The following is a 24,164-nucleotide window of genomic DNA, read 5'->3' as shown; positions in this document are numbered from 1 at the left end:
AACTGAGGTCAAACGGATGTGTAATTTGTGTGTAATGTGGTTAAAACGTTGCCTTGTGTAATGTAGTAACACATACTGTCCACATATTGGAAAGTAGCGTAATATACATTTATTAGAAATGGATAAATCATTTTAATTTGGGATGATAGTAAATTATACAAACTCACAGATTTGTTTCAATAATCACATATTTCTAGACCACATATAACCATTCCAGCCCAGGACCTCAACATCCAGTTTCACCTGCGGGATCATCTGAGACCAGCCTCTCGGACAGCTGATGAAACTGTGGGTTTACAAAACTGAAGAAAGTCTGCTCAAACTATCTCAGGGAAGCTCTTCTGCGTGCTTGTCATCCTCACCATGGTCTTGACCTGACTGTAGTTCGACATCGTAACCGACTTCAGTGGGCAAATGCTCACCTTCGATGGCCACTGGCACTCTGGCGACGTGTGCTTCATGGATTAATCCTGGTTTCAACTGTACCGAGCAGATGTTAGACAGCATAAGGCATCGTGTGGGCGAGAGGTTTCATGTCAACATTGTGAAGAGTGCCCCATGGTGGGCTTATGGTATGGGCAAGCATAAGCTATGTCCAAAGAACACAATTGCATTTTATCGATGGCAATTTGAATGCACTGAGATGCCATGAGATCCTGAGGCCCATTCATCTGCCGCCATCACCTCATGTTTCAGCATGATAATGCATGGCCCCATGTCGCAAGGATCTGTACACAATTCCTGGAAGCTGAAAATATCCCAGTTTTTCCATGGCCTGCATACTCACCAGACATGTCACCCGTTGAGCATGTTTGGAAGACTCTGTGTACGACAGCATTTTCCAGTTCCTGCCAATATCCAGTAACTTCTCACAGCCATTGAAGAGGAGTGGGACAATATTCCACAGGCTGCCATCAACAGCCTGATCAACTCTACGTGAAGATGGCAAATGGCGGTCACACCAGATACTGACTGGTTTCTGATCCACGCCTCTACCTTTTTAAGGTACCTGTGACCAGCTGATGCAAATCTGTATTCCCAGTTGTGAAATCCTGGGAGTGAGGTCTGCACAACGCATCACCGGGGGCAAACTAGCTGCCCTCCAGGACACCTCCACCACCCGATGTCACAGGAAGGCCATAACGATCATCAAGGACAACAACCACCCGAGCCACTGCCTGTTCACCCCGCTATCATCCAGAAGGCGAGGTCAGTACAGGTGCATCAAAGCAGGGACCGAGAGACTGAAAAACAGCTTCTATCTCAAGGCCATCAGACTGTTAAACAGTCACCACTAACATTTAGTGGCTGCTGCCAACATACTGACTCAACTCCAGCCACTTTAATAATGAATTGATGGAAATGTATGTAAAAATGTATCACTAGCCACTTTAAACAATGCCACTTAATATAATGTTTACATTACTCATCTCATATGTATATACTGCACTCTATACCATCTACTGCATCTTGCCTATGCCGTTCTGTACCATCACTCATTCATATATCTTTATGTACATATTCTTTATCCCTTTACACTTATGTGTGTGTATAAGGTAGTAGTTGTGGAATTGTTAGATTACTCGTTGGTTATTACTGCATTGTCGGAACTAGAAGCACAAGCATTTCGCTACACTCGCATTAACATCTGCTAACCATGTGTATGTGACAAATACAATTTGATTTGATTTATGTATGTACTGTACTCTATACCATCTACTGCATCTTGCCTATGCTGTTCGGCCATCGCTCATTCATATTTTTATGTACATATTCTTATTAATTCCTTTACACTTGTGTGTGTATAAGGTAGTTGTTGTGAAATTGTTAGATTACTTGTATATTACTGCAGGGTCAGAACTAGAAGCACAAGCATTTCGCTACACTCGCAATAGCATCTGCTAACCATGTGTATGTGACAAATAACATTTGATTTGACAGTGTGAAATGTTTACTAGCTAGTATATTAGCAGGTGAGACATGTTACCTGCAGTCTAACCCTTTGTGCTGAATTGTTTTGGGGAAACTAACGGTTCATTAGACTTGTTCTGGGTAGAGTGTAAAAGGCTTGTCCATTATCTTGGTAATACTCTCTCCCTACAGGAACTCCAATTCCCCTTACTACCGCTTATTTGGCACCAACTACAACCATTCCAGTCTGTACCAGTCCATCAGTGATGTGTCGGGGCTCAACATTGTGCATCTCCCAAACTCAGCTGTGTGACACATTGAGAGACTGCCCTGATGGTTTTGATGAGGAGTCCTGCATTACTAAATGTCCAAACCGAGGTAGATATATTAACGCTTTCTGATATTTGATACTGCTTTGCCACCCAGAAAACCCTCTTAAGCTTTCTTCATGGTCCCTCTTGTGTCTCCCAGGTGAATTCCGGTGTAAGGACAGGAGGAAATGTATTGAGAGGAGGCTGGTTTGTGATGGACGCGCTCAATGCCATGATGGCTCAGATGAGATTGGCTGTCCAACGATGGCTGCTCCAACATCCCAAACTGCGCCCCTGAAGTGTCGCATGGGTTCTAGACTGTGCAAGGATGGGAGAGAGTGTGTCCTGCACAGCCATGTTTGTGATGGAGAGGTGGACTGTAAGGATGGATCAGATGAACAGAACTGTGAGCTCCTCTGCAAAGCAGGTCAGAAGCTCACCTCTTGATCTGGTGTAATGTGTTTAATCACAATTGGCCAGTTTCAGCACACATCCATCCATTCATATCATCAATGTCCTTAGGTCAGTTCCAGTGTGCTAATTGGTTGTTAGCTCAGCTCAGTTCCAGTGTGCTCATTGGTTCCTACCTCAGGTCAGTTCCAGTGTGCTCATGGGAAGAAGTGTATCGACCAGCAGCAGGTTTGTGATGGGAAGGCACAGTGCCAGGACCGTTCTGATGAAATGGACTGCTTCAAGCCCACCAAGAGCTGCAGTCATCGCTGTGACAACAATAGCCGCTGTATCCCAGAAACCTTCCTCTGTGATAGAGAGAGAGACTGTGCGGACGGCTCTGATGAGGAAGGCTGTGGTGAGACACTGCTGACTCACTTGGACAGTTGGTACAGAAGGATGAGGAGAGTCTCTTTAAATTAATCTAATGTAACCTCTCTCCCTAGATTCTAACAAGGCCCTTCCTCCTGTCCTGCCAACTCTGGCTCAAACCTGTACCAGTCCATCAGTGATGTGTCGGGGCTCAACTTTGTGCATCTCCCAAACTCAGCTGTGTGACACATTGAGAGACTGCCCTGATGGTTTTGATGAGGAGTCCTGCATTACTAAATGTCCAAACCGAGGTAGATATATTAACGCTTTCTGATATTTGATACTGCTTTGCCACCCAGAAAACCCTCTTAAGCTTTCTTCATGGTCCCTCTTGTGTCTCCCAGGTGAGTTCCGGTGTAAGGACAGGAGGAAATGTATTGAGAGGAGTCTGGTTTGTGATGGACGCGCTCATTGCCATGATGGCTCAGATGAGATTGGCTGTCCAACGATGGCTGCTCCAACGTCCCAAACTGCGCCCCTGAAGTGTCGTATGGGTTCTAGACTGTGCAAGGATGGGAGAGAGTGTGTCCTGCACAGCCATGTTTGTGATGGCGAGGTGGACTGTAAGGATGGATCAGATGAACAGAACTGTGGTGGTGAGTCTGATTTCTGTCTGTGGTTCCACTTTGGTCAGTCGGGACGTTTTCTAAATCGACTAAGTGACGTGACGTCCCAAAAATGGGGAGCCGGACAGAACTGCCACCCTTTGCCTTGACAGCTTTGCACACTCTTGGCATTCTCTCAACCAGCTTCATGAGGTAGTCACTTGGAATGTGTTTCAATTAACAGGTGTGCCACCTTAAAGTATTTGTGTAATGTCTTTCCTTAATGTGTTTAAGCCAATCCGTTGTGACAATGTAAGGAGGGGTATACAGAAGAGAGCCCTATTTGGTAATTGACCAAGTCCATGTGTCAAGAACACCTCAAAGAGAAATGACTGTCCATTACTTTAAGACATGGAGGTCAGTCAATTTGGAAAATGTCAATAACTTGAAGTGCAAGTGCAGTCGCAAAAACCAAGCGCCATAATGTAACTGGCTCTAATGAGGACCGCCACAGGAATGGACGACCCAGAGTTTCCCCTGCTGCAAAGGATAAGTACATTAGATTTACCAGCCTCAGAAATTGCAGCTCAAATAAATGCTTCACATAGTTCAAGTAAGACACATCTCAACATCAACTGGTCAGGAGACTGCGAATCCGGCCTTCATGGTCGAATTGCTGCAAAGAAACCACTACTAAAGGACACCAATAAGAAAGAGACTTGCTTGGGCCAAGAAACACGAGCAATGGACATTAGACCGGTGGAAATTTGTCCTTTTGGTCCGAGTCCAAATTGGAGATTTTTGGTTCCAACCGCTGTGTCTTTGCGAGAACGGATGAGCTCTGCATGTGTTTTTCCCACCATAAAGCATGGAGGAGGTGGTGTTACGGTGTGGGCCTGCTTTGCTGGTGACACTGTCTTGGATTTATTTAGAATTCAAGGCACACTTAACCAGCATGGCTACTACAGCATTCTGCAGCGATACGCCATCCCATCTGGTTTGGGCTTAGTGGGACTCATTTTGTTTTAACAGGACAATGACCCAACACAACTCCAGGATGTATAAGGGCTATTTTACCAATACAGCGAGTGATTGAGTGCTGCATCAGATGACCTGGCTTCCACAATCCCCCGACCTCAACCAAATTGAGATGGTTTGGGATGAGTTGGACTGCAGAGTGAAGGGAAAGCAGCCAACAAGTGCTCAGCATATGTGGGAACTCCTTCAAGACTTGGAAAAGCATTCCAGGTGAAGCTGGTTGAGCGAATGCCAAGTGTGCAAAGCTGTCAAGGCAAAGGGTGGCTATTTGAAATATATCAAATATATATTTAGATTTTATCACTATTTTGGTTGCTACATGATTCCATATGTTTCATAGTTTTGATGTCTTCGCTATTATTCTACAACATAGAAAATAGGAAAGATAAAGGACCTTTTGCTTGAGTAGGTGTGCTAACACTTTTGACCGGTAGGGTTTATATATACATCACTTATTACAGGACAACCTTTGGAAATATCCACTATTTTGTGATGTTGCATTTTGATAGGGATCACAAACAGGAAGAGGAACAATAAAATAAAATAATAATCTTTTAATTAAGCCACATGGAAACTTGGATTAACCTATACATGGTTGGTTAGATGAGAATTTATAGAACGCTTCCATTTATATTTTGGAATGGCAGATTTTGATTTGTGGTCTGCATCAAGGAAAAAGGAATAAACCACTAAGGTCAATGAATCACGACCTGCCATAGAATATCCGCAGTGAGTGATCATTTTATTTATTTATTTCAGTTATTTAACCAGGTAAGCTAGTTGAGAACAAGTTCTCATTTACAACTGCGACCTGGCCAAGATGAAGCAAAGCAGTGCGACAGAAACAGAGTTACACATGGAATAAACAAGCGTACAGTGAATAACACAATAGGAAAAAAGAGTATATACAGTGTGTGCAAATGGCGTGAGGAGGTAGGCAATAAATAGGCCATAGTAGCAAAGTAATTACAATTTAGCAGATTAACACTGGAGTGATAGATGAGCAGATGATGGTCTGTGTGAGTAGTGATACTGGTGTGCAAAAGAGCAGCAAAGTAAATAAAAACAATATGGGGATGAGGTAGGTAGATTGGGTGGGCTATTTACAGATGGACTATGTACAGCTGCAGCGATCGGTTAGCTGCTCAGATAGCTGATGTTTAAAGTTAGTGAGGGAAATCTAAGACTCCAGCTTCAGAGATTTTTGCAATTCGTTCCAGTCACTGGCAGCAGAGAACTGGAAGGAAAGGCGGCCAAAGAGGTGTTGGCTTCGGGGATGACCAGTGAGATATACCTGCTGGAGCGCGTGCTACGGGTGGGTGTTATCGTGACCAGTGAGCTGAGAAGGCAGAGCTTTACCTAGCATAGACTGATAGATGACCTGGAGCCAGTGGGTCTGGCGACGAATATGTAGCGAGGGCCAGCCGACTAGAGCATACAGGTCGCAGTGGTGGGTGGTATAACGCGCTTTGGTAACAAAACGGATGGCACTGTGATAGACTACATCCAATTTGCTGAGTAGAGTATTGGAAGCTATTTTGTAGATGACATCGCCGAAGTCGAGGATCTGTAGGACAGTCAGTTTTACTAAGCTAAGTTTGGCGGAGTGAGTGAAGGAGGCTTTTTTTGACTTTCAAATCGTTGTATTGGTGTGTGGCCAGTGACTTGGAGACCGCCCAGAATTATCTGCACCATTTGAGGAAAATTCAAACTGCATTCTAAGTTCTGTGACCCACTGTCCTATGACAAAATCAAAAGTACAAAATCAAATATATTGCTGTTTTAAGCAATTGGTCTTGTCGTCATGTTGACTAAACTTTTATACTAACATCACCAAACTGAGGTCAAACGGATGTGTAATTTGTGTGTAATGTGGTTAAAACGTTGCCTTGTGTAATGTAGTAACACATACTGTCCACATATTGGAAAGTAGCGTAATATACATTTATTAGAAATGGATAAATCATTTTAATTTGGGATGATAGTAAATTATACAAACTCACAGATTTGTTTCAATAATCACATATTTCTAGACCACATATAACCATTCCAGCCCAGGACCTCAACATCCAGTTTCACCTGCGGGATCATCTGAGACCAGCCTCTCGGACAGCTGATGAAACTGTGGGTTTACAAAACTGAAGAAAGTCTGCTCAAACTATCTCAGGGAAGCTCTTCTGCGTGCTTGTCATCCTCACCATGGTCTTGACCTGACTGTAGTTCGACATCGTAACCGACTTCAGTGGGCAAATGCTCACCTTCGATGGCCACTGGCACTCTGGCGACGTGTGCTTCATGGATTAATCCTGGTTTCAACTGTACCGAGCAGATGTTAGACAGCATAAGGCATCGTGTGGGCGAGAGGTTTCATGTCAACATTGTGAAGAGTGCCCCATGGTGGGCTTATGGTATGGGCAAGCATAAGCTATGTCCAAAGAACACAATTGCATTTTATCGATGGCAATTTGAATGCACTGAGATGCCATGAGATCCTGAGGCCCATTCATCTGCCGCCATCACCTCATGTTTCAGCATGATAATGCATGGCCCCATGTCGCAAGGATCTGTACACAATTCCTGGAAGCTGAAAATATCCCAGTTTTTCCATGGCCTGCATACTCACCAGACATGTCACCCGTTGAGCATGTTTGGAAGACTCTGTGTACGACAGCATTTTCCAGTTCCTGCCAATATCCAGTAACTTCTCACAGCCATTGAAGAGGAGTGGGACAATATTCCACAGGCTGCCATCAACAGCCTGATCAACTCTACGTGAAGATGGCAAATGGCGGTCACACCAGATACTGACTGGTTTCTGATCCACGCCTCTACCTTTTTAAGGTACCTGTGACCAGCTGATGCAAATCTGTATTCCCAGTTGTGAAATCCTGGGAGTGAGGTCTGCACAACGCATCACCGGGGGCAAACTAGCTGCCCTCCAGGACACCTCCACCACCCGATGTCACAGGAAGGCCATAACGATCATCAAGGACAACAACCACCCGAGCCACTGCCTGTTCACCCCGCTATCATCCAGAAGGCGAGGTCAGTACAGGTGCATCAAAGCAGGGACCGAGAGACTGAAAAACAGCTTCTATCTCAAGGCCATCAGACTGTTAAACAGTCACCACTAACATTTAGTGGCTGCTGCCAACATACTGACTCAACTCCAGCCACTTTAATAATGAATTGATGGAAATGTATGTAAAAATGTATCACTAGCCACTTTAAACAATGCCACTTAATATAATGTTTACATTACTCATCTCATATGTATATACTGCACTCTATACCATCTACTGCATCTTGCCTATGCCGTTCTGTACCATCACTCATTCATATATCTTTATGTACATATTCTTTATCCCTTTACACTTATGTGTGTGTATAAGGTAGTAGTTGTGGAATTGTTAGATTACTCGTTGGTTATTACTGCATTGTCGGAACTAGAAGCACAAGCATTTCGCTACACTCGCATTAACATCTGCTAACCATGTGTATGTGACAAATACAATTTGATTTGATTTATGTATGTACTGTACTCTATACCATCTACTGCATCTTGCCTATGCTGTTCGGCCATCGCTCATTCATATTTTTATGTACATATTCTTATTAATTCCTTTACACTTGTGTGTGTATAAGGTAGTTGTTGTGAAATTGTTAGATTACTTGTATATTACTGCAGGGTCAGAACTAGAAGCACAAGCATTTCGCTACACTCGCAATAGCATCTGCTAACCATGTGTATGTGACAAATAACATTTGATTTGACAGTGTGAAATGTTTACTAGCTAGTATATTAGCAGGTGAGACATGTTACCTGCAGTCTAACCCTTTGTGCTGAATTGTTTTGGGGAAACTAACGGTTCATTAGACTTGTTCTGGGTAGAGTGTAAAAGGCTTGTCCATTATCTTGGTAATACTCTCTCCCTACAGGAACTCCAATTCCCCTTACTACCGCTTATTTGGCACCAACTACAACCATTCCAGTCTGTACCAGTCCATCAGTGATGTGTCGGGGCTCAACATTGTGCATCTCCCAAACTCAGCTGTGTGACACATTGAGAGACTGCCCTGATGGTTTTGATGAGGAGTCCTGCATTACTAAATGTCCAAACCGAGGTAGATATATTAACGCTTTCTGATATTTGATACTGCTTTGCCACCCAGAAAACCCTCTTAAGCTTTCTTCATGGTCCCTCTTGTCTCCCAGGTGAATTCCGGTGTAAGGACAGGAGGAAATGTATTGAGAGGAGGCTGGTTTGTGATGGACGCGCTCATTGCCATGATGGCTCAGATGAGATTGGCTGTCCAACGATGGCTGCTCCAACGTCCCAAACTGCGCCCCTGAAGTGTCGTATGGGTTCTAGACTGTGCAAGGATGGGAGAGAGTGTGTCCTGCACAGCCATGTTTGTGATGGAGAGGTGGACTGTAAGGATGGATCAGATGAACAGAACTGTGAGCTCCTCTGCAAAGCAGGTCAGAAGCTCACCTCTTGATCTGGTGTAATGTGTTTAATCACAATTGGCCAGTTTCAGCACACATCCATCCATTCATATCATCAATGTCCTTAGGTCAGTTCCAGTGTGCTAATTGGTTGTTAGCTCAGCTCAGTTCCAGTGTGCTCATTGGTTCCTACCTCAGGTCAGTTCCAGTGTGCTCATGGGAAGAAGTGTATCGACCAGCAGCAGGTTTGTGATGGGAAGGCACAGTGCCAGGACCGTTCTGATGAAATGGACTGCTTCAAGCCCACCAAGAGCTGCAGTCATCGCTGTGACAACAATAGCCGCTGTATCCCAGAAACCTTCCTCTGTGATAGAGAGAGAGACTGTGCGGACGGCTCTGATGAGGAAGGCTGTGGTGAGACACTGCTGACTCACTTGGACAGTTGGTACAGAAGGATGAGGAGAGTCTCTTTAAATTAATCTAATGTAACCTCTCTCCCTAGATTCTAACAAGGCCCTTCCTCCTGTCCTGCCAACTCTGGCTCAAACCTGTACCAGTCCATCAGTGATGTGTCGGGGCTCAACTTTGTGCATCTCCCAAACTCAGCTGTGTGACACATTGAGAGACTGCCCTGATGGTTTTGATGAGGAGTCCTGCATTACTAAATGTCCAAACCGAGGTAGATATATTAACGCTTTCTGATATTTGATACTGCTTTGCCACCCAGAAAACCCTCTTAAGCTTTCTTCATGGTCCCTCTTGTGTCTCCCAGGTGAGTTCCGGTGTAAGGACAGGAGGAAATGTATTGAGAGGAGTCTGGTTTGTGATGGACGCGCTCATTGCCATGATGGCTCAGATGAGATTGGCTGTCCAACGATGGCTGCTCCAACGTCCCAAACTGCGCCCCTGAAGTGTCGTATGGGTTCTAGACTGTGCAAGGATGGGAGAGAGTGTGTCCTGCACAGCCATGTTTGTGATGGAGAGGTGGACTGTAAGGATGGATCAGATGAACAGGACTGTGAGCTCCTCTGCAAAGCAGGTCAGAAGCTCACCTCTTGATCTGGTGTAATGTGTTTAATCACAATTGGCCAGTTTCAGCACACATCCATCCATTCATATCATCAATGTCCTTAGGTCAGTTCCAGTGTGCTAATTGGTTGTTAGCTCAGCTCAGTTCCAGTGTGCTCATTGGTTCCTACCTCAGGTCAGTTCCAGTGTGCTCATGGGAAGAAGTGTATCGACCAGCAGCAGGTTTGTGATGGGAATGCACAGTGCCAGGACCGTTCTGATGAAATGAACTGCTTCAAGCCCACCAAGAGCTGCAGTCATCGCTGTGACAACAATAGCCGCTGTATCCCAGAAACCTTCATCTGTGATGGAGAGAGAGACTGTGTGGACGGCTCTGATGAAGAAGACTGTGGTATGAGCCTGATCTGTAAAAAACATTTCCATTGTAATGGGTGTTTAGAACCCATTTCCACCGATGTGGTTCCGCGTTGATTAGAACCCATTTCCACTGACGTGGTTCCACGTTGTTTAGAACCCATTTCCACTGACGCGGTTCTGTTTCATAAGCCATTTCTACTTAGTTTTTGCAATCATTGCTCTCCTCTGCTTCTGCCATCTCTCTCCTCCCAGTGGCAAAGCCTTGTGGCCAGCAGCATTATCGGTGCATTAATGGTCAGTGTGTGTCTGAGGCTCTCCGTTGTGACGGCCATGCGGACTGCGGAGACCATTCTGACGAGGCGGGCTGTGCCAAACCCCCCCACTGTCCCCCGGAGCGACGCTGCCCAAACAGCCATGAATGTCTCGTGGAGGAATGGCTGTGTGATGGGGAGCAGGACTGCCAGGACGGTTCAGACGAGAGGGTGAGGACCCCGCCTAATATTAACCTTCACTTTAAAAAGATTGTGCAAAACATTTATTTACTTACCAGATGAACTCATGGATACCACTTTTATGGCTCCATGACCAGTATTAAGGAAGTCCAAGGTAGTTTTGGAAACCAATACAAACTAGCATGCTAGGTTAATTGCCATAATCTCGCACAATCCTTTTATCTTAACCCCATCTCTAAATTCTGGGTAAACTTCAGGACTGTAAGGTGTCTCCAGTGACGTGTGGGGAGTTTCAGTGGAGCTGTGTCTCTAGGAGCCAGTGTATCCCTGCGACCTGGAGGTGTGATGGACAGAAGGACTGTGAGGACTACAGTGACGAGGCCGGATGTGAGCTTACACAAAGTGTTCTGGTTACATTTGTAGTTGGCCAGGTGACGTGCTCCAACCAGCTGTGGTAGTGGAGAGTGTGTGGACCAGTCTGTTGTTTTACTGTAGGTGGCCAGGTGAAGTGCTCCAACCAGCTTTACCAGTGTGGTAGTGGAGAGTGTGTGGACCATTCTCTGCTGTGTGACCACATCATCAACTGTCCTGATGGATCTGACGAGGGGCAAGGCTGTTCCACCAACAACTGCTCCAGCCCTGGGACCCCCCAATGTGACCAGCACTGTGTCAGCACCCCTTACGGACCGGTTAGTACCCCAATCCACATACCCCAACCCAGGGTTTTCAAAACCCGGTCCTGCATAGCATTACATTTAATAACACTTTTCACAACACATTGTGTACCCTCACAACACTACTCTACTACCACATCTACAAAACCAAATCCATGTTACGTGTGGGTAGAGTACGTGTTAGTATGTGTGTGCCTGTGACCCTTAATTAAAGTCCCCGCTGTTCCATAAGGTTTATTTGTATCTGTTTAAAATCTGATTCTACTGCTTGCATCAGTTACCTGATGTGGAGTAGAGTTCCATGTAGTCATGGCTCTATGTAGTACTGTGCACCTCCCATAGTCTGTTCTGGACTTGGGGATTGTGAAGAGACCTCTGGTGGCATGCCTTGTGGAGTATGCATGGCTGTCTGAGCTGTGTGCTAGTTTTTTTAAACAGACACCTCAGTGCATTTAGCATGTCAACACGTCTTACAAAAACAAGTAGTGATGAAGTAAAGCTCTCTACTTTGAGCCATGAGCAATTGACACTGGCTATTATTGTTAGCTCTGTACATTTAAGGGGCCGTGCTGCCCTGTTCTGAGCCGATTGTAATTTGACAGCTTACCACACGACTGGGCAGTAGTCCAGGTGAGAGAAATCTAGGGCCTGCCTTGGTGATAGAGTTAAGGCATAGCAGTGCTTTATTATGGACAGACCTCTCCCCATCGTAGCTACTGTTGTATCAATATGTTTTGAAAAATACAGTTTACAATAGTTTGACTCCAAGCAGTTTAGTCACCTTAACTTGCTTTTAGTTTTTGAAATATTTAGGACTAACTTATTTCTTGCCACCCATTCTGAAACTAACTGCAGCTCTAAGTGTTGCAGAGATTTCAGTCGCTGTAGTAGCTGACGTGTATGGTGTGGAGTCCTCCGCATACACACTGGCTTTACGCAGAGGCTGAAGAAATGTGGTATGCCACCTAAAACCCTCAAAAACCTTTACAGATGCACAATTGAGAGTATCCTGTCGGGCTGTATCACCACCTGATATGGCAACTGCATCGCCCACAACCGCAAGGCTCTTCAGAGGGTGGTGTGGTCTGCACAACGCATCACCGGGGGCAAACTACCTTCACTTCACACAGTGTGTATATGTTTCAAGTCACAGTATTTCCTCTATTGTTAACGCCATCACAAAATAAGCAAATGTGACTCACCACCTGGATTCGGTCTTATGTAGCAATGTGAAATTGTTTGGGAAAGTAATTCTGCTTTGAAAGTTATAAACTCAACTTGTAAACTCACTTTTGAGAATGCATATGGTCTCACAAGGGGTCTGAGGATCTCATCTCGGTACCTAATAGCAGTCAGGCTACCTCTGGCGAGCACATGGAGGTCTGTGCGGCCCCACAAAGAAATGCCACCCCACACCATGACTGACCCACCGCCAAACCGGTCATGCTGGAGGATGTTGCAGGCAGCAGAACGTTCTCCACGGCGTCTCCAGACTCTCGTGTCACGTCTGTCACATGTGCTCATGTGCTCAGTGTGAACCTGCTTTCATCTGTGAAGAGCACAGGGTGCCAGTGGCGAATTTGCCAATATTGGTGTTCTCTGGCAAATGCCAAACGTCCTGCACGGTGTTGGGCTGTAAGCACAACCCCCACCTGTGGACGTCGGGCCCTCATACCACCCTCATGGAGTCTGTTTCTGACCATTTGAGCAGACACATACACATTTGTGGCCTGCTGGAGATCATTTTGCAGGGCTCTGGCAGTGCTACTCCTTGCACAAAGGCGGAGGTAGCGGTCCTGCTGCTGGGTTGTTGCCCTCCTACGGCCTCCTCCACGTCTCCTGATGTACTGGCCTGTCTCCTGGTAGCGCCTCCATGCTCTGGACACTACGCTGACAGACACAGCAAACCTTTTTGCCACAGCTCGCATTGATGTGCCATCCTGGATGAGCTGCACTACCTGAGCCACTTGTGTGGGTTGTAGACTCCGTCTCATGCTACCACTAGAGTGAAAGCACCGCCAGCATTCAAAAGTGACCAAAACATCAGCCAGGAAGCATAGGAACTGAGAAGTGGTCTGTGGTCACCACCTGCAGAACCATTCCTTTATTGGGGGTGTCTTGCTAATTGCCTATAATTTCTACCTTTTGTCTATTCCATTTGCACAACAGCATGTGAAATTTATTGTCAATCAGTGTTGCTTCCTAAGTGGACAGTTTGATTTCACAGAAGTGTGATTGACTTGGAGTTACATTGTGTTGTTTAAGTGTTCCCTTTATTTTTTTGAGCAGTGTATATTAGCATCTGGGACAGAGTAGGAGGCAGTTCAATTTGGGCACGCTATTCATCCAAAGTGAAAATGCTGCCCCCTATCCCTAAAAAGTTAACCAACGAGGCTCCGAATTTAACCATTTTAATCGTATGAAAGTTCATGTTCGAACGCAATTACTTCCCAAAAATATTTGTTCAAATATCTCTCCTGTGAAGTCATGACTTGCGACATACGCCTAGTTTCCTGAATCGAGTCACACATTATAATCTTTAGATCGCCTCTGACCAGTCCCCACATTCTACGTAAAAAATTGTGACATTATTCGCTTTAGAACGTGTTAGTTTCGGCGGGCAAATGTCTAACAAAGGCACATTCCTGTGTGAATTTGGAGAGGGAGATGGCTGAAAGTTCCTGTACTTAATTTACATCAGGGTGTTAGCTGTCACCCCCCCCCCCCCCCCCCACCAGTTCCCTTCTCCCCCTCTGCGACTGAAAGGGGGTCTGGCTGAAGTTATTTATTGCCAAGCTGATCTGACCAATTTGGATCCTTCCAGGACAGTCATGACTAGTCACCTTGCCGTGGTTAAATGCGGTGGTTCGCACGTTCAGTTTTGTGCAACTGCTGCTATCTATCCAGTTTCTGGACTGGGTAGGTTTTAATAGTGAGTGGGAACATCCCCTATACACTTCCTGATGAACTCAGTCAGTATAAATATCAATGTTATTCTGAGGCAACCCGGAACATATCCCAGTCCGCTTGATCAAAACAATCTTGAAGCTTGGATTCCGATTGGTCAGACCAGGGTTGAATTGACCTGCAAGACCACTTACTTCCTGTTTGAGTTTCTGCCTATAGGAAGGGAGAATCAGAATGGAGTTTTGATCTGACTTGCCGAAAGGAGGGCAGGGGAGGGCCTTGCAGGCATACCAGAAGGGAGAGTGATAGTGGTCGAGAGTTTTTGAAGAGCGAGTACTACAGGCAATGTGTTAGAACTTTGGTAGCATTTTCCTCATACCTGCTTTTTTAGACTGGCTAGCTGCGATAAGTATGGCCTCAGGATATGTGGTTTCCAGTTTATACAAAGTGTTGTTAATTGAGGGCTGTCGTATCTGCTCGAGGGAGAATAAATACACTGCTGTGACTATAACCGAAGAGAATTCTCTTGATGGTACACGGTCGGCATTTGATTCTAGGTCGGGTGAACAAAAGGACTCACACCATGAGTAGTTAATCATGAAACACACATCACCGTCTCATCTTCCCAGAGTTCTTTATTCCTGTCTGCGATGTATTGAGGACTTGTGTCAAATGCAGCATCTGCTTGCTCCTAATTACATACCACAGACCAGCAAATATTCTTTGTCATAGGAATCAATACAACAGGTTTTGTATGACCTCTTACACACAATATTAGGCCCAGCCTTTGGAACTTTGGTTTTCCGACATATAGCTACCATATTGTGATCACTACATCCAATGGATTTGGATACTGCTTTAATGCATTAAAGCAGATATCTGAAGCATTAGTGAAGATGTGATCAATACATGTTGATTTCATTCCTGTGCTGTATATCTCCCCTGGTAGGTTTACTGAACCTGAACCAGGTTGCAGGCACTAGTGTGAAGCTTTTTCTTGAGTGGGCAGCTTAATGAAAGCCAGTCAATATTTAGGTCACCCAGAAAATACACCTGTGATAACATATCAAGCATTTTACATGTTATCCAGATACTGGCTGATAACACTTGGTCTATAGCAGCTTCCCACCAGAATGGTCTTTAGGTGATGCAGGTAAACAAGTAGCCTTATTATTTCAACAGTATTTAACATAAGATCCTCAACTTTATAGGAATGTGGTTCTCAATATAGACCGCAACACCGCCCCGTTGGCATTTGTCTTTTCGGTAGATGTTATAACCATGTATTGCTACTGTATCATCAACGGTATTATCTAAGTGAGTTTCAGATGGTCAGAATATGAATGTCATCTGTTACTAGCAAGTTATCAATTTCATGAACCTTGTTTCTTAGGCTACATATGTTAATGTGGGCTATTTATGAGCTGGGCTTAAGTCAATGTAGAGTATCTTCCGTTTCTAGAAGGTGTCAAAGTGATCTATGAAAGTTACTCCAGAGCTACAGGAATATTTTAGCCAGGTGTGTAATGCCTGTAACCTGCTGACTCTTTCACACCCGCAGCCCAACGATGGCCCCCGCTACACGCCCTAGACCATGCCACACAACAAGCCTTAACCCTAGCTACATGCCCTAGACCATGCCACACAACACGCCTTAACCCTAGCCACACAACACGCCTTAACCCTAGCCACACAACACGCCTTAACCCTAGCCACACAACACGCCTTAACCCTAGCCACACAACACGCCTTAACCCTAGCCACACAACACGCCTTAACCCTAGCCACACAACACGCCTTAACCCTAGCCACACAACACGCCTTAACCCTAGCCACACAACACGCCTTAACCCTAGCCACATGCCCTAAGCCCCCATGGACCGGTGAGTTAAAACAAACCCCAATGTGTTGGCCTACAGAAGTGTGGCTGTGACATGTGGTCCTTCTGTCTCCTACAGAGGTGCATCTGTGCTGCAGGCTTCCGGCTGCAGGCTAATGGTCTGTCCTGTGTGGATGTTGACGAGTGTAACGAGGTCCTACCACCCGTCTGCAGCCACACCTGCCTTAACACCCGCAGCTCCTTCCTGTGTCGCTGTCACCATGGATATCTGCTGGAACCAAATGGTCGCAGCTGCAAGACCCAAGGTACTCCAAACGTGTCTTTGCTTGAATAATTAATACAAATTGTTTAAGTGAAATATTTGCTTTTGTCTGAAGCCAGAAAAGACAGGAAATGCAAATGCTATTTTGACCTATGCAGAAACTAGGTTTTTCAGCATAAGTGGCTTAACTACTGCTAGAGTACTGAAGCGTCATTCATCTACTGTACCTCCACAACAGATGTACTCCCATTGGATGGGTTGATTAGGATTCAAACCTTCTCAAACAGCCTAATTCTTACTCTTAGAGTAGGTTTACCCCATTAATGTACCTGGTCATGTAAACATATTTTTTCATGTAAGACATCATTCCACTCACTTAAACATTATGGGGAGGTTTTCCCAGACACATATTAAGCCTAGTCTTGGACTAAAAAGCAAGATCAATGGAAAATATCCAGCCAAAATAATTTCTAGTCTGGGACTAGGTGAAATCTGTCTGCGAAATCAGTCCTTACCCCTACAGTTAACATACACTAATACATAAACTGACTCAGATGGGAATTGGACAAGGTTGTTGACATCGTTTTAACATATTTTGAAGCAATACATGGTTAATATTCCTGTTATTTTTATTTAACTAGGTAAGTAAAACAAGTTAAACTATGGAGTAATGGAATCTTATATTTTGTCTTAAGACTGTTCTTTAGACATGTATAAGTTATAGTATTTAAAGCAGAGGTGGCACCACAGAGCCTAAACGTGGTGTGTCAAAATTCATACCTGTCTTTTCTGGGGCCTGGAGTTTTTCCTGATCGCATGACCTTCGGTAACTCTGGGTCCTATTCGAAGGCTGAGACAGGGTCCAATGCTAACTTTGTTTCTCACTGATATGACCGGGCCAGTTGGCAAAAAAATAAAATTTTCTGGACATGGTGTAGTTTGTAAAATCTTTGGTCATGCAGGTTACCATGGTTTATAGGTTACCATGGTTTCTCTCTACAGGGCCCATAGGTTACCATGGTTTCTCTCTACAGGGCCCATAGGTTACCATGGTTTCTCTCTACAGGGCCTATGGGTTACCATGCTTTCTCTTTACAGGGCCTATGGGTTACCATGCTTTCTCTCTACAGGGCCTATGGGTTACCATGCTTTCTCTCTACAGGGCCTATAGGTTACCATGCTTTCTCTCTACAGGGCCCATAGGTTACCATGCTTTCTCTCTACAGGGCCCATAGGTTACCATGCTTTCTCTCTACAGGGCCCATAGGTTACCATGCTTTCTCTCTACAGGGCCTATAGGTTACCATGCTTTCTCTCTACAGGGCCCATAGGTTACCATGGTTTCTCTCTACAGGGCCTATGGGTTACCATGCTTTCTCTCTACAGGGCCTATGGGTTACCATGCTTTCTCTCTACAGGGCCTATGGGTTACCATGCTTTCTCTCTACAGGGCCTATGGGTTACCATGCTTTCTCTCTACAGGGCCTATGGGTTACCATGCTTTCTCTCTACAGGGCCTATGGGTTACCATGCTTTCTCTCTATATTCGCTGCAGCTGTACATAGCCCATGAGTAAATAGCCCACCCAATCTACCTACCTCATCCCCCATATTGTTTTTATTTACTTTGCTGCTCTTTTGCACACCAGTATCACTACTTGCACATCATCATCTGCTCATCTATCACTCCAGTGTTAATCTGCTAAATTGTAATTACTTTGCTACTATGGCCTATTTATTGCCTACCTCACGCCATTTGCACACACTGTATATACTCTTTTTTCCTATTGTGTTATTCACTGTACGCTTGTTTATTCCATGTGTAACTCTGTTGTTTCTGTCGCACTGCTTTGCTTCATCTTGGCCAGGTTGCAGTTGTAAATGAACACTTTCTCAACTAGATTGTATCTGTAAATTTGCTTTTGGTGACAAGCCAAATTTCTTCAGCCTTTAAATGTTTTTTTAACCTTTCTGGTATCATTGGGACGCTAGCGTCCCACCTCAACAGCCAGTGAAATTGCAGGGCGCCAAATTCAAACACAAATCTCATAATTAAAATTCCTCAAACATACAAGTATTATGCACCATTTTACAGAAACTTCTTGTTAATCCAACCAGTGTCCGAATTCAAAAAGGCTTTAAGGCGAAAGCACACCATGCGATTGTTAGGACAGCGCCTAGCCACAAGAACCATACAGACATTTCACAGCCAAGGGGAGCACTCAGAAATGGCAATTAAATGAATCACTAACTTTTGATCTTCATCTGGTGGCACTGCCAGGACTCCATGTTACACAAATGTTCATTCTGTTCGATAATGTCCCTCTGTATGTCCATAAACCTCTTGTTGGTGCATTTAGTGCAGTTATCCAAAGGCACAAAGCGCACTCAACACCCAGACAAAGTCAAAGTACAATAAAAGTTCGTAGAAAAATGTCAAACGATGTTTAAAATCAATTCTCAGGTTTTTGTCATAAATAATCAATATTTCCACCAGACAAAAGCTTCGTCAATTGAAAAGGAGAAACAAAGACGCGCTCCCGATCACACGCTGGACTCATGTCTAGAAATGTCCACTGATTGAAAAATGAGGGAGAAGCAGCACTTTCAGAGTAAAAGCCTGAAACAATGCCTAAAGACTGGCCACATGTAGAAGAAGCCATAGACCTTGTGAACTGGGTCCTAAGTCTTTGTATGCTGGATAGGCTTTCAATGGAAAAACAGCCTTTCAAAATAATAGTACTTCCTGGATGGATTTTCCTCAGGTTTTCACCTTCCATATCAGTTCTGTTATACTCAGACATTATTTTAACAGTTTTAAACTCCAAATCTACCAATTATATGCATATCCTAGCTTCTGGGCCTGAGTAGGAGTTTAATTTGGGCAGGCTTTTCATCCAAAATTCCAAATGCTGCCCCCTACCCTAGCGAATTTCACTTTTATTTAACCAGGAATGCTTGTTGAGAACAAGTTCTCATTTACAACTGCGACCTGGCCAAGAAAGTAAAGTAGTGCAACAAAATCAGTTACTCCTGAGGTTGAAGTGCTGTTGCTCCCTCTGCTGTTTCCTGAAGTCAACGATATTCTCCTTTTGTCAACGTTTTGTTGACGTTGAGTGTGAGGTTATTTTCCTGACGCCACACTCCGAGGCCCCTCACCTCCTCCCTGTAGGCCATCTCATCGTTGTTGGTAATCAAGCCTACCACTGTAGTGTTGTCTGCAAACTTGATGATTGAGTTGGTGGCGTGCATGGCCACGCAGTCATGGGGGAGCAGGGAGTACAGGAGAGGGCTGAACGCAACCTTGTGGGGCCCCAGTGTTGAGGATCAGCGGGGTGGAGATGTTGTTACCTACCCTCACCACCTGGGGGCGGCCTGTCAAAGTCCAGGACCCAGTTGCACAGAGTGGGATCCAGACCCAGGGTCTCTAGCTTAATGACGAGTTTGGAGGGTACTATGGTGTTGAATGCTGAGCTGTAATCGATGAACAGCATTCTTACATAGGTATTCCTCTTGTCCAGATGGGTTAGGGCAGTGTGATTGCGATTGCTTCGTCTGTGGACCTATTGGGGCAGTAAGAAAATTGGAGTGGGTCTAGGGTGTCAGGTAGGGTGGAGGTGATATGGTCCTTGACTTGTCTCTCAAAGCACTGAGGTTGGTTAGAGCGTTGGACTAGTAACCGAAAGGTTGCAAGTTCAAATCCCCGAGCTGACAAGGTACAAATCTGTCGTTCTGCCCCTGAACAGGCAGTTAACCCACTGTTCCTAGGCCGTCATTGAAAATAAGAATTTGTTCTTAACTGACTTGCCTAGTAAAATAAAGGTAAAATAAAAATAAAAAAAACTTCATGATGATGGAAGTCGTTCAGCTCGGGTACCTTAGCTTTCTTGGGAACAGGGACAATGGTGGCCCTCTTGAAACATGTGGGAACAGCCGACTGGGGTAGGGATTGATTGAATACGTCCGTAAACACACCAGCCAGCTGGTCTGCGCATGCTCTGAGGATGTGGCTAGGGATACCGTCTGGGCCAGCAGCCTTGCGAGGGTTAACACGTTTAAATGTTTTACTCACGTTGGCTGCGGTGAAGGAGAGCCCACAGGTTTTGGTAGTGGGCCGTGTCAGTGGCACTGTATTGTCCTCAAAGCGAGCAAAGGAGTTTAGTTTGTCTGGGAGCAAGACATCGGTGTCAGCGACTGGGCTGGTTTTCTTTTTGTTGTCCGTGATTGACTGTAGACCCTGCCACATACGTCTCGTGTCTGAGCCGTTGAATTACGACTCGACTTTGTCTCTATACTGACGTTTAGTTTGTTTGATTGCCTTGCGGAGGGAATAGCTACACTTTGTATTCGGTTATGTTTCCGGTCGCCTTGCCATAATTAACTTTCATATCAACTTGTGAACTTTCACATGCCTTAATTACAAACGTTGTATGTTATCTGTAAATACGAATACAATTGTTAAATGAAGAGCCTAGTTGGTTTAGGAAAAAGCAGCAACCTTCCCACTAGCCATGATGTGCTTTCTCTTATGAGTAGGCTGGACATGCCGATTTTCAGACCACTCGTCTGTGTGATAGAGCGCATAACTGATCAATTTACCAACACCCATTGAACATGACGAGCTCTCAGTAGGTACCAAATATTCAAGGGCCATTTTCTCAAATGTGAGGTTACAAATTTATCAACTTTCAAAGCAGAATTACTTTCCCGTTCTTCAACTATCGTATGATATACCATATTCTAGCTCTGCGTCTACTCTCATCCAATGTAAAAAAAACACCTTTTCAAATGTTGCTACATAAGACCGAATCGAGCCAGTTGGTCTCAAATGTTCGAATGCTTTTAACTCCTAAATGGGATTCTAAGTATATCAACTTTTTAAAGCAGGGTTACTTCCTCTGGTTTCCCCCAACTATGGTGTATGATATGCCATTTTGAAGCTCTGAGTGTACTTTTATCCAATGTAAAAACACCAATTCAAATTTTGGAACATAAGACTGAAAAAAGATGGTGGGTCACAAACGGCATCTAGAGAATCCCTATGGGAGAACGTTTTCTATACATCTAGAGAATCCCTATGGGAGAACGTTTTCTATACATCTAGAGAATCCCTATGGGAGAATGTTTTCTATACATCTAGAGAATCCCTATGGGAGAATGTTTTCTATACATCTAGAGAATCCCTATGGGAGAATGTTTTCTATACATCCTTCCAGCAAGACAACGAGCCAGCGGATTGCAGTGGCATCTGAGCATTTAGGAAATTGAACCAGTGTCAAATTTAATTATGTAACATGGAGAAATGAAGGGGGTGAAAAACTCTAACATGCATTGCTGGCTCAACCTAATAGATGCAACTAATGTAGATTTGTCTAATATAGTTTTGTCATTGTATTCAGAATGGTGTGTTTTGTCATGGTATATTGATGGTGTATTTTTTCTGTGTAGATGAGGCTCACCTGCTGGCATCTGTTCAGTATGAGCTGCTGGTGTTGGGGTTGCATAGCTCCAGCCTTTCAGTGCTCTCCACTAGTCAGACACCTGTGTTCTGTGTGGATTATGACTGGCGAGACCAGAGGGTATACTGGGTCAGTCTGGAGGAGGAGAGCATCAAGTGGACTTCCATCAACACCAAGGACACAGGCACTCTGGTCAAAGGTTAGTATCCTAACCAAGGACAGGGTTAGTACCAAGTACAGTCTCAGCCCTACTGTCTACTAGATGTTTGCTAACAGAATGCTTTCTTTCTGTAGGTGTGAAGTCTGACTCTATAGCTGTGGACTGGGTTGGCAGGAACCTGTACTGGCTGGATGGGCTGGCCGGTCAGATTCTGGCTGTGAGGCTGGGCACATCTACAGTAAAGTCTCAGAACTACATAGTGGTTCTGGATGAGGATCTGGAGCAGCCTCGCTCACTACTGCTGCTGCCACACAAAGGGTGGGTTAGGGTGTGAGGGCTGCTGCCGCCCAAAGGGTATACAAATTAATATACTTATCACTCTGTTTTTATAGCACGGCCCTGAAAAGTCCATTATCCCTCTGAAGAGTATGAATTTGGCTTTGAGAAGGTTTTGAGACTTAAGCAGCCTGTGTACAAGTTATTTGAAGTACAATAGAAGTCATAGCTGTGTGCTGAAAGAGCATGGGTGGAATAGGCATTGTGGTGCTGGAAAACCTTGGTAGAGCATGGGTGGAATAGGCATTGTGGTGCTGGAAAACCTTGGTAGAGCATGGGTGGAATAGGAATTGTGGTGCTCATGTGAATATCCTTTTTGGGGGAGGGACTTCAGGACCATGCCTTCTCTCAATTAGTTTATTGTTTTCAATTTCCATGATGTTTACACCGGAAGGTGATTATTCAACATATTATACAGCAATACAAGTTAGGTAAAAGTTATCAATAATGACAAATGGTAACAGAAATGATGTAGTTAGAATTTATTAAATATTAACAGCTAGTTTTCTAGAGGTGAAAATCCAGAAACCCATTTAAGCCAATATGGAGTGAACTGAACAATTAGTTTTCCCTGTGGTTCTCGATGACGGCTCATGAGGAGAGTTGTGTACCTCCCAAGTTGATTTGGGAATTCTCATCTAATGGGGTCATTGGGTTAGATATGATGGTAGGGTGACTTGAATATAACTGAGCTTCAAACAATGCTGATAGACAACTATATTTAAATCCAATTAAAACTAAAATAGGCATATGGAATTTATCACGCAATTTCTATAAAATCCACAAATAATCGCATCAAATAATCATTCAGCCCATAAATCATGACAAGTACAATAGGTCCGAATTGTGAAAATGAAACCACATCCCTATGTATGAGTCTGTATAGTTCATATATTTTTTTTACCATTTATCTCCCCAATTTCATGGTATCCAATTGGTGGTTAGTCTTATCTCATCACTGCAACTCCCGTACGGACTCGGCACAGCGAAGGTCGAGAGCCGTGCATCCTCCAGAACCCAACCAAGCCACACTGCTTCTTGACACAATGCCCGCTTAACCCGGAAGCCACACCAATGCGTCGGAGGAAACACTGTACTCTTGGCGACTGTGTCAGCGTGCATGCGCCTGGCCTGCCACAGGAGTCGCTAGAGCGCAATGGGACAAGACATCCCTGCCGGCCAAACCCTCCCCTAACTCAGCGGACACTGGGCCAATTGTGCGCCGCTGCGTGCGTCTCCCGGTTGCAGCCGGGCTGCGACAGAGCCTTGACTTGAATCAGCATCTCTAGCGGCACAGCTTTCACTGCAATGCCTTAGACTCCTGCGCCACTCGGCAAGCCCTAGTCTGTATAGTTTGACACTGACTCCAACTTAGGTTCCCAATGTGGTTGGTTTGTAAATGGTATGGGGAAAATGTTTCATAATCAAAATGGTCTAATTCAGGCTTATGATAGATGTGCAGGTCCCTCTGGCGCTCCCTGGGGTCCACCTGTTTAGAAGTTAGTATGACAGTCTGTCCTTTTTCTAGAACCTCACTCTGCTTGGTTGAGCCTGAAGGAAGACGGGTCTTTAATTGTATTATGTTGGAGTTGTAAAAACACAACTCCCCCTT

General features: G+C 44.7%; 1 protein-coding gene across 2 annotated transcripts in view; it reads left to right on the top strand.

The window, feature by feature from the left end:
• Nucleotides 1-24,164, top strand: part of LOC139544460 (low-density lipoprotein receptor-related protein 1) — a 65,314-nt gene that overhangs the window by 15,247 nt on the left and 25,903 nt on the right. For both annotated transcript variants that reach the window (XM_071351575.1, XM_071351574.1), the window contains exons 10-26: nt 2,104-2,289; nt 2,383-2,649; nt 2,815-3,030; nt 3,119-3,295; nt 3,389-3,640; nt 8,567-8,752; nt 8,844-9,110; nt 9,276-9,491; nt 9,580-9,756; nt 9,850-10,116; nt 10,282-10,497; nt 10,716-10,945; nt 11,173-11,302; nt 11,411-11,604; nt 16,455-16,641; nt 22,046-22,255; nt 22,351-22,534. In XM_071351575.1, the coding sequence (XP_071207676.1) occupies nt 2,104-2,289; nt 2,383-2,649; nt 2,815-3,030; nt 3,119-3,295; nt 3,389-3,640; nt 8,567-8,752; nt 8,844-9,110; nt 9,276-9,491; nt 9,580-9,756; nt 9,850-10,116; nt 10,282-10,497; nt 10,716-10,945; nt 11,173-11,302; nt 11,411-11,604; nt 16,455-16,641; nt 22,046-22,255; nt 22,351-22,534 (3,562 nt within the window). The remainder of the gene's footprint in view (nt 1-2,103; nt 2,290-2,382; nt 2,650-2,814; nt 3,031-3,118; nt 3,296-3,388; nt 3,641-8,566; nt 8,753-8,843; nt 9,111-9,275; nt 9,492-9,579; nt 9,757-9,849; nt 10,117-10,281; nt 10,498-10,715; nt 10,946-11,172; nt 11,303-11,410; nt 11,605-16,454; nt 16,642-22,045; nt 22,256-22,350; nt 22,535-24,164) is intronic.

This window comes from Salvelinus alpinus, chromosome 18, assembly GCF_045679555.1.
Source record: "Salvelinus alpinus chromosome 18, SLU_Salpinus.1, whole genome shotgun sequence".
NCBI classification, from domain to species: Eukaryota; Metazoa; Chordata; class Actinopteri; order Salmoniformes; family Salmonidae; genus Salvelinus; species Salvelinus alpinus.
This window is presented reverse-complemented; position numbering and strand designations above follow the sequence as displayed.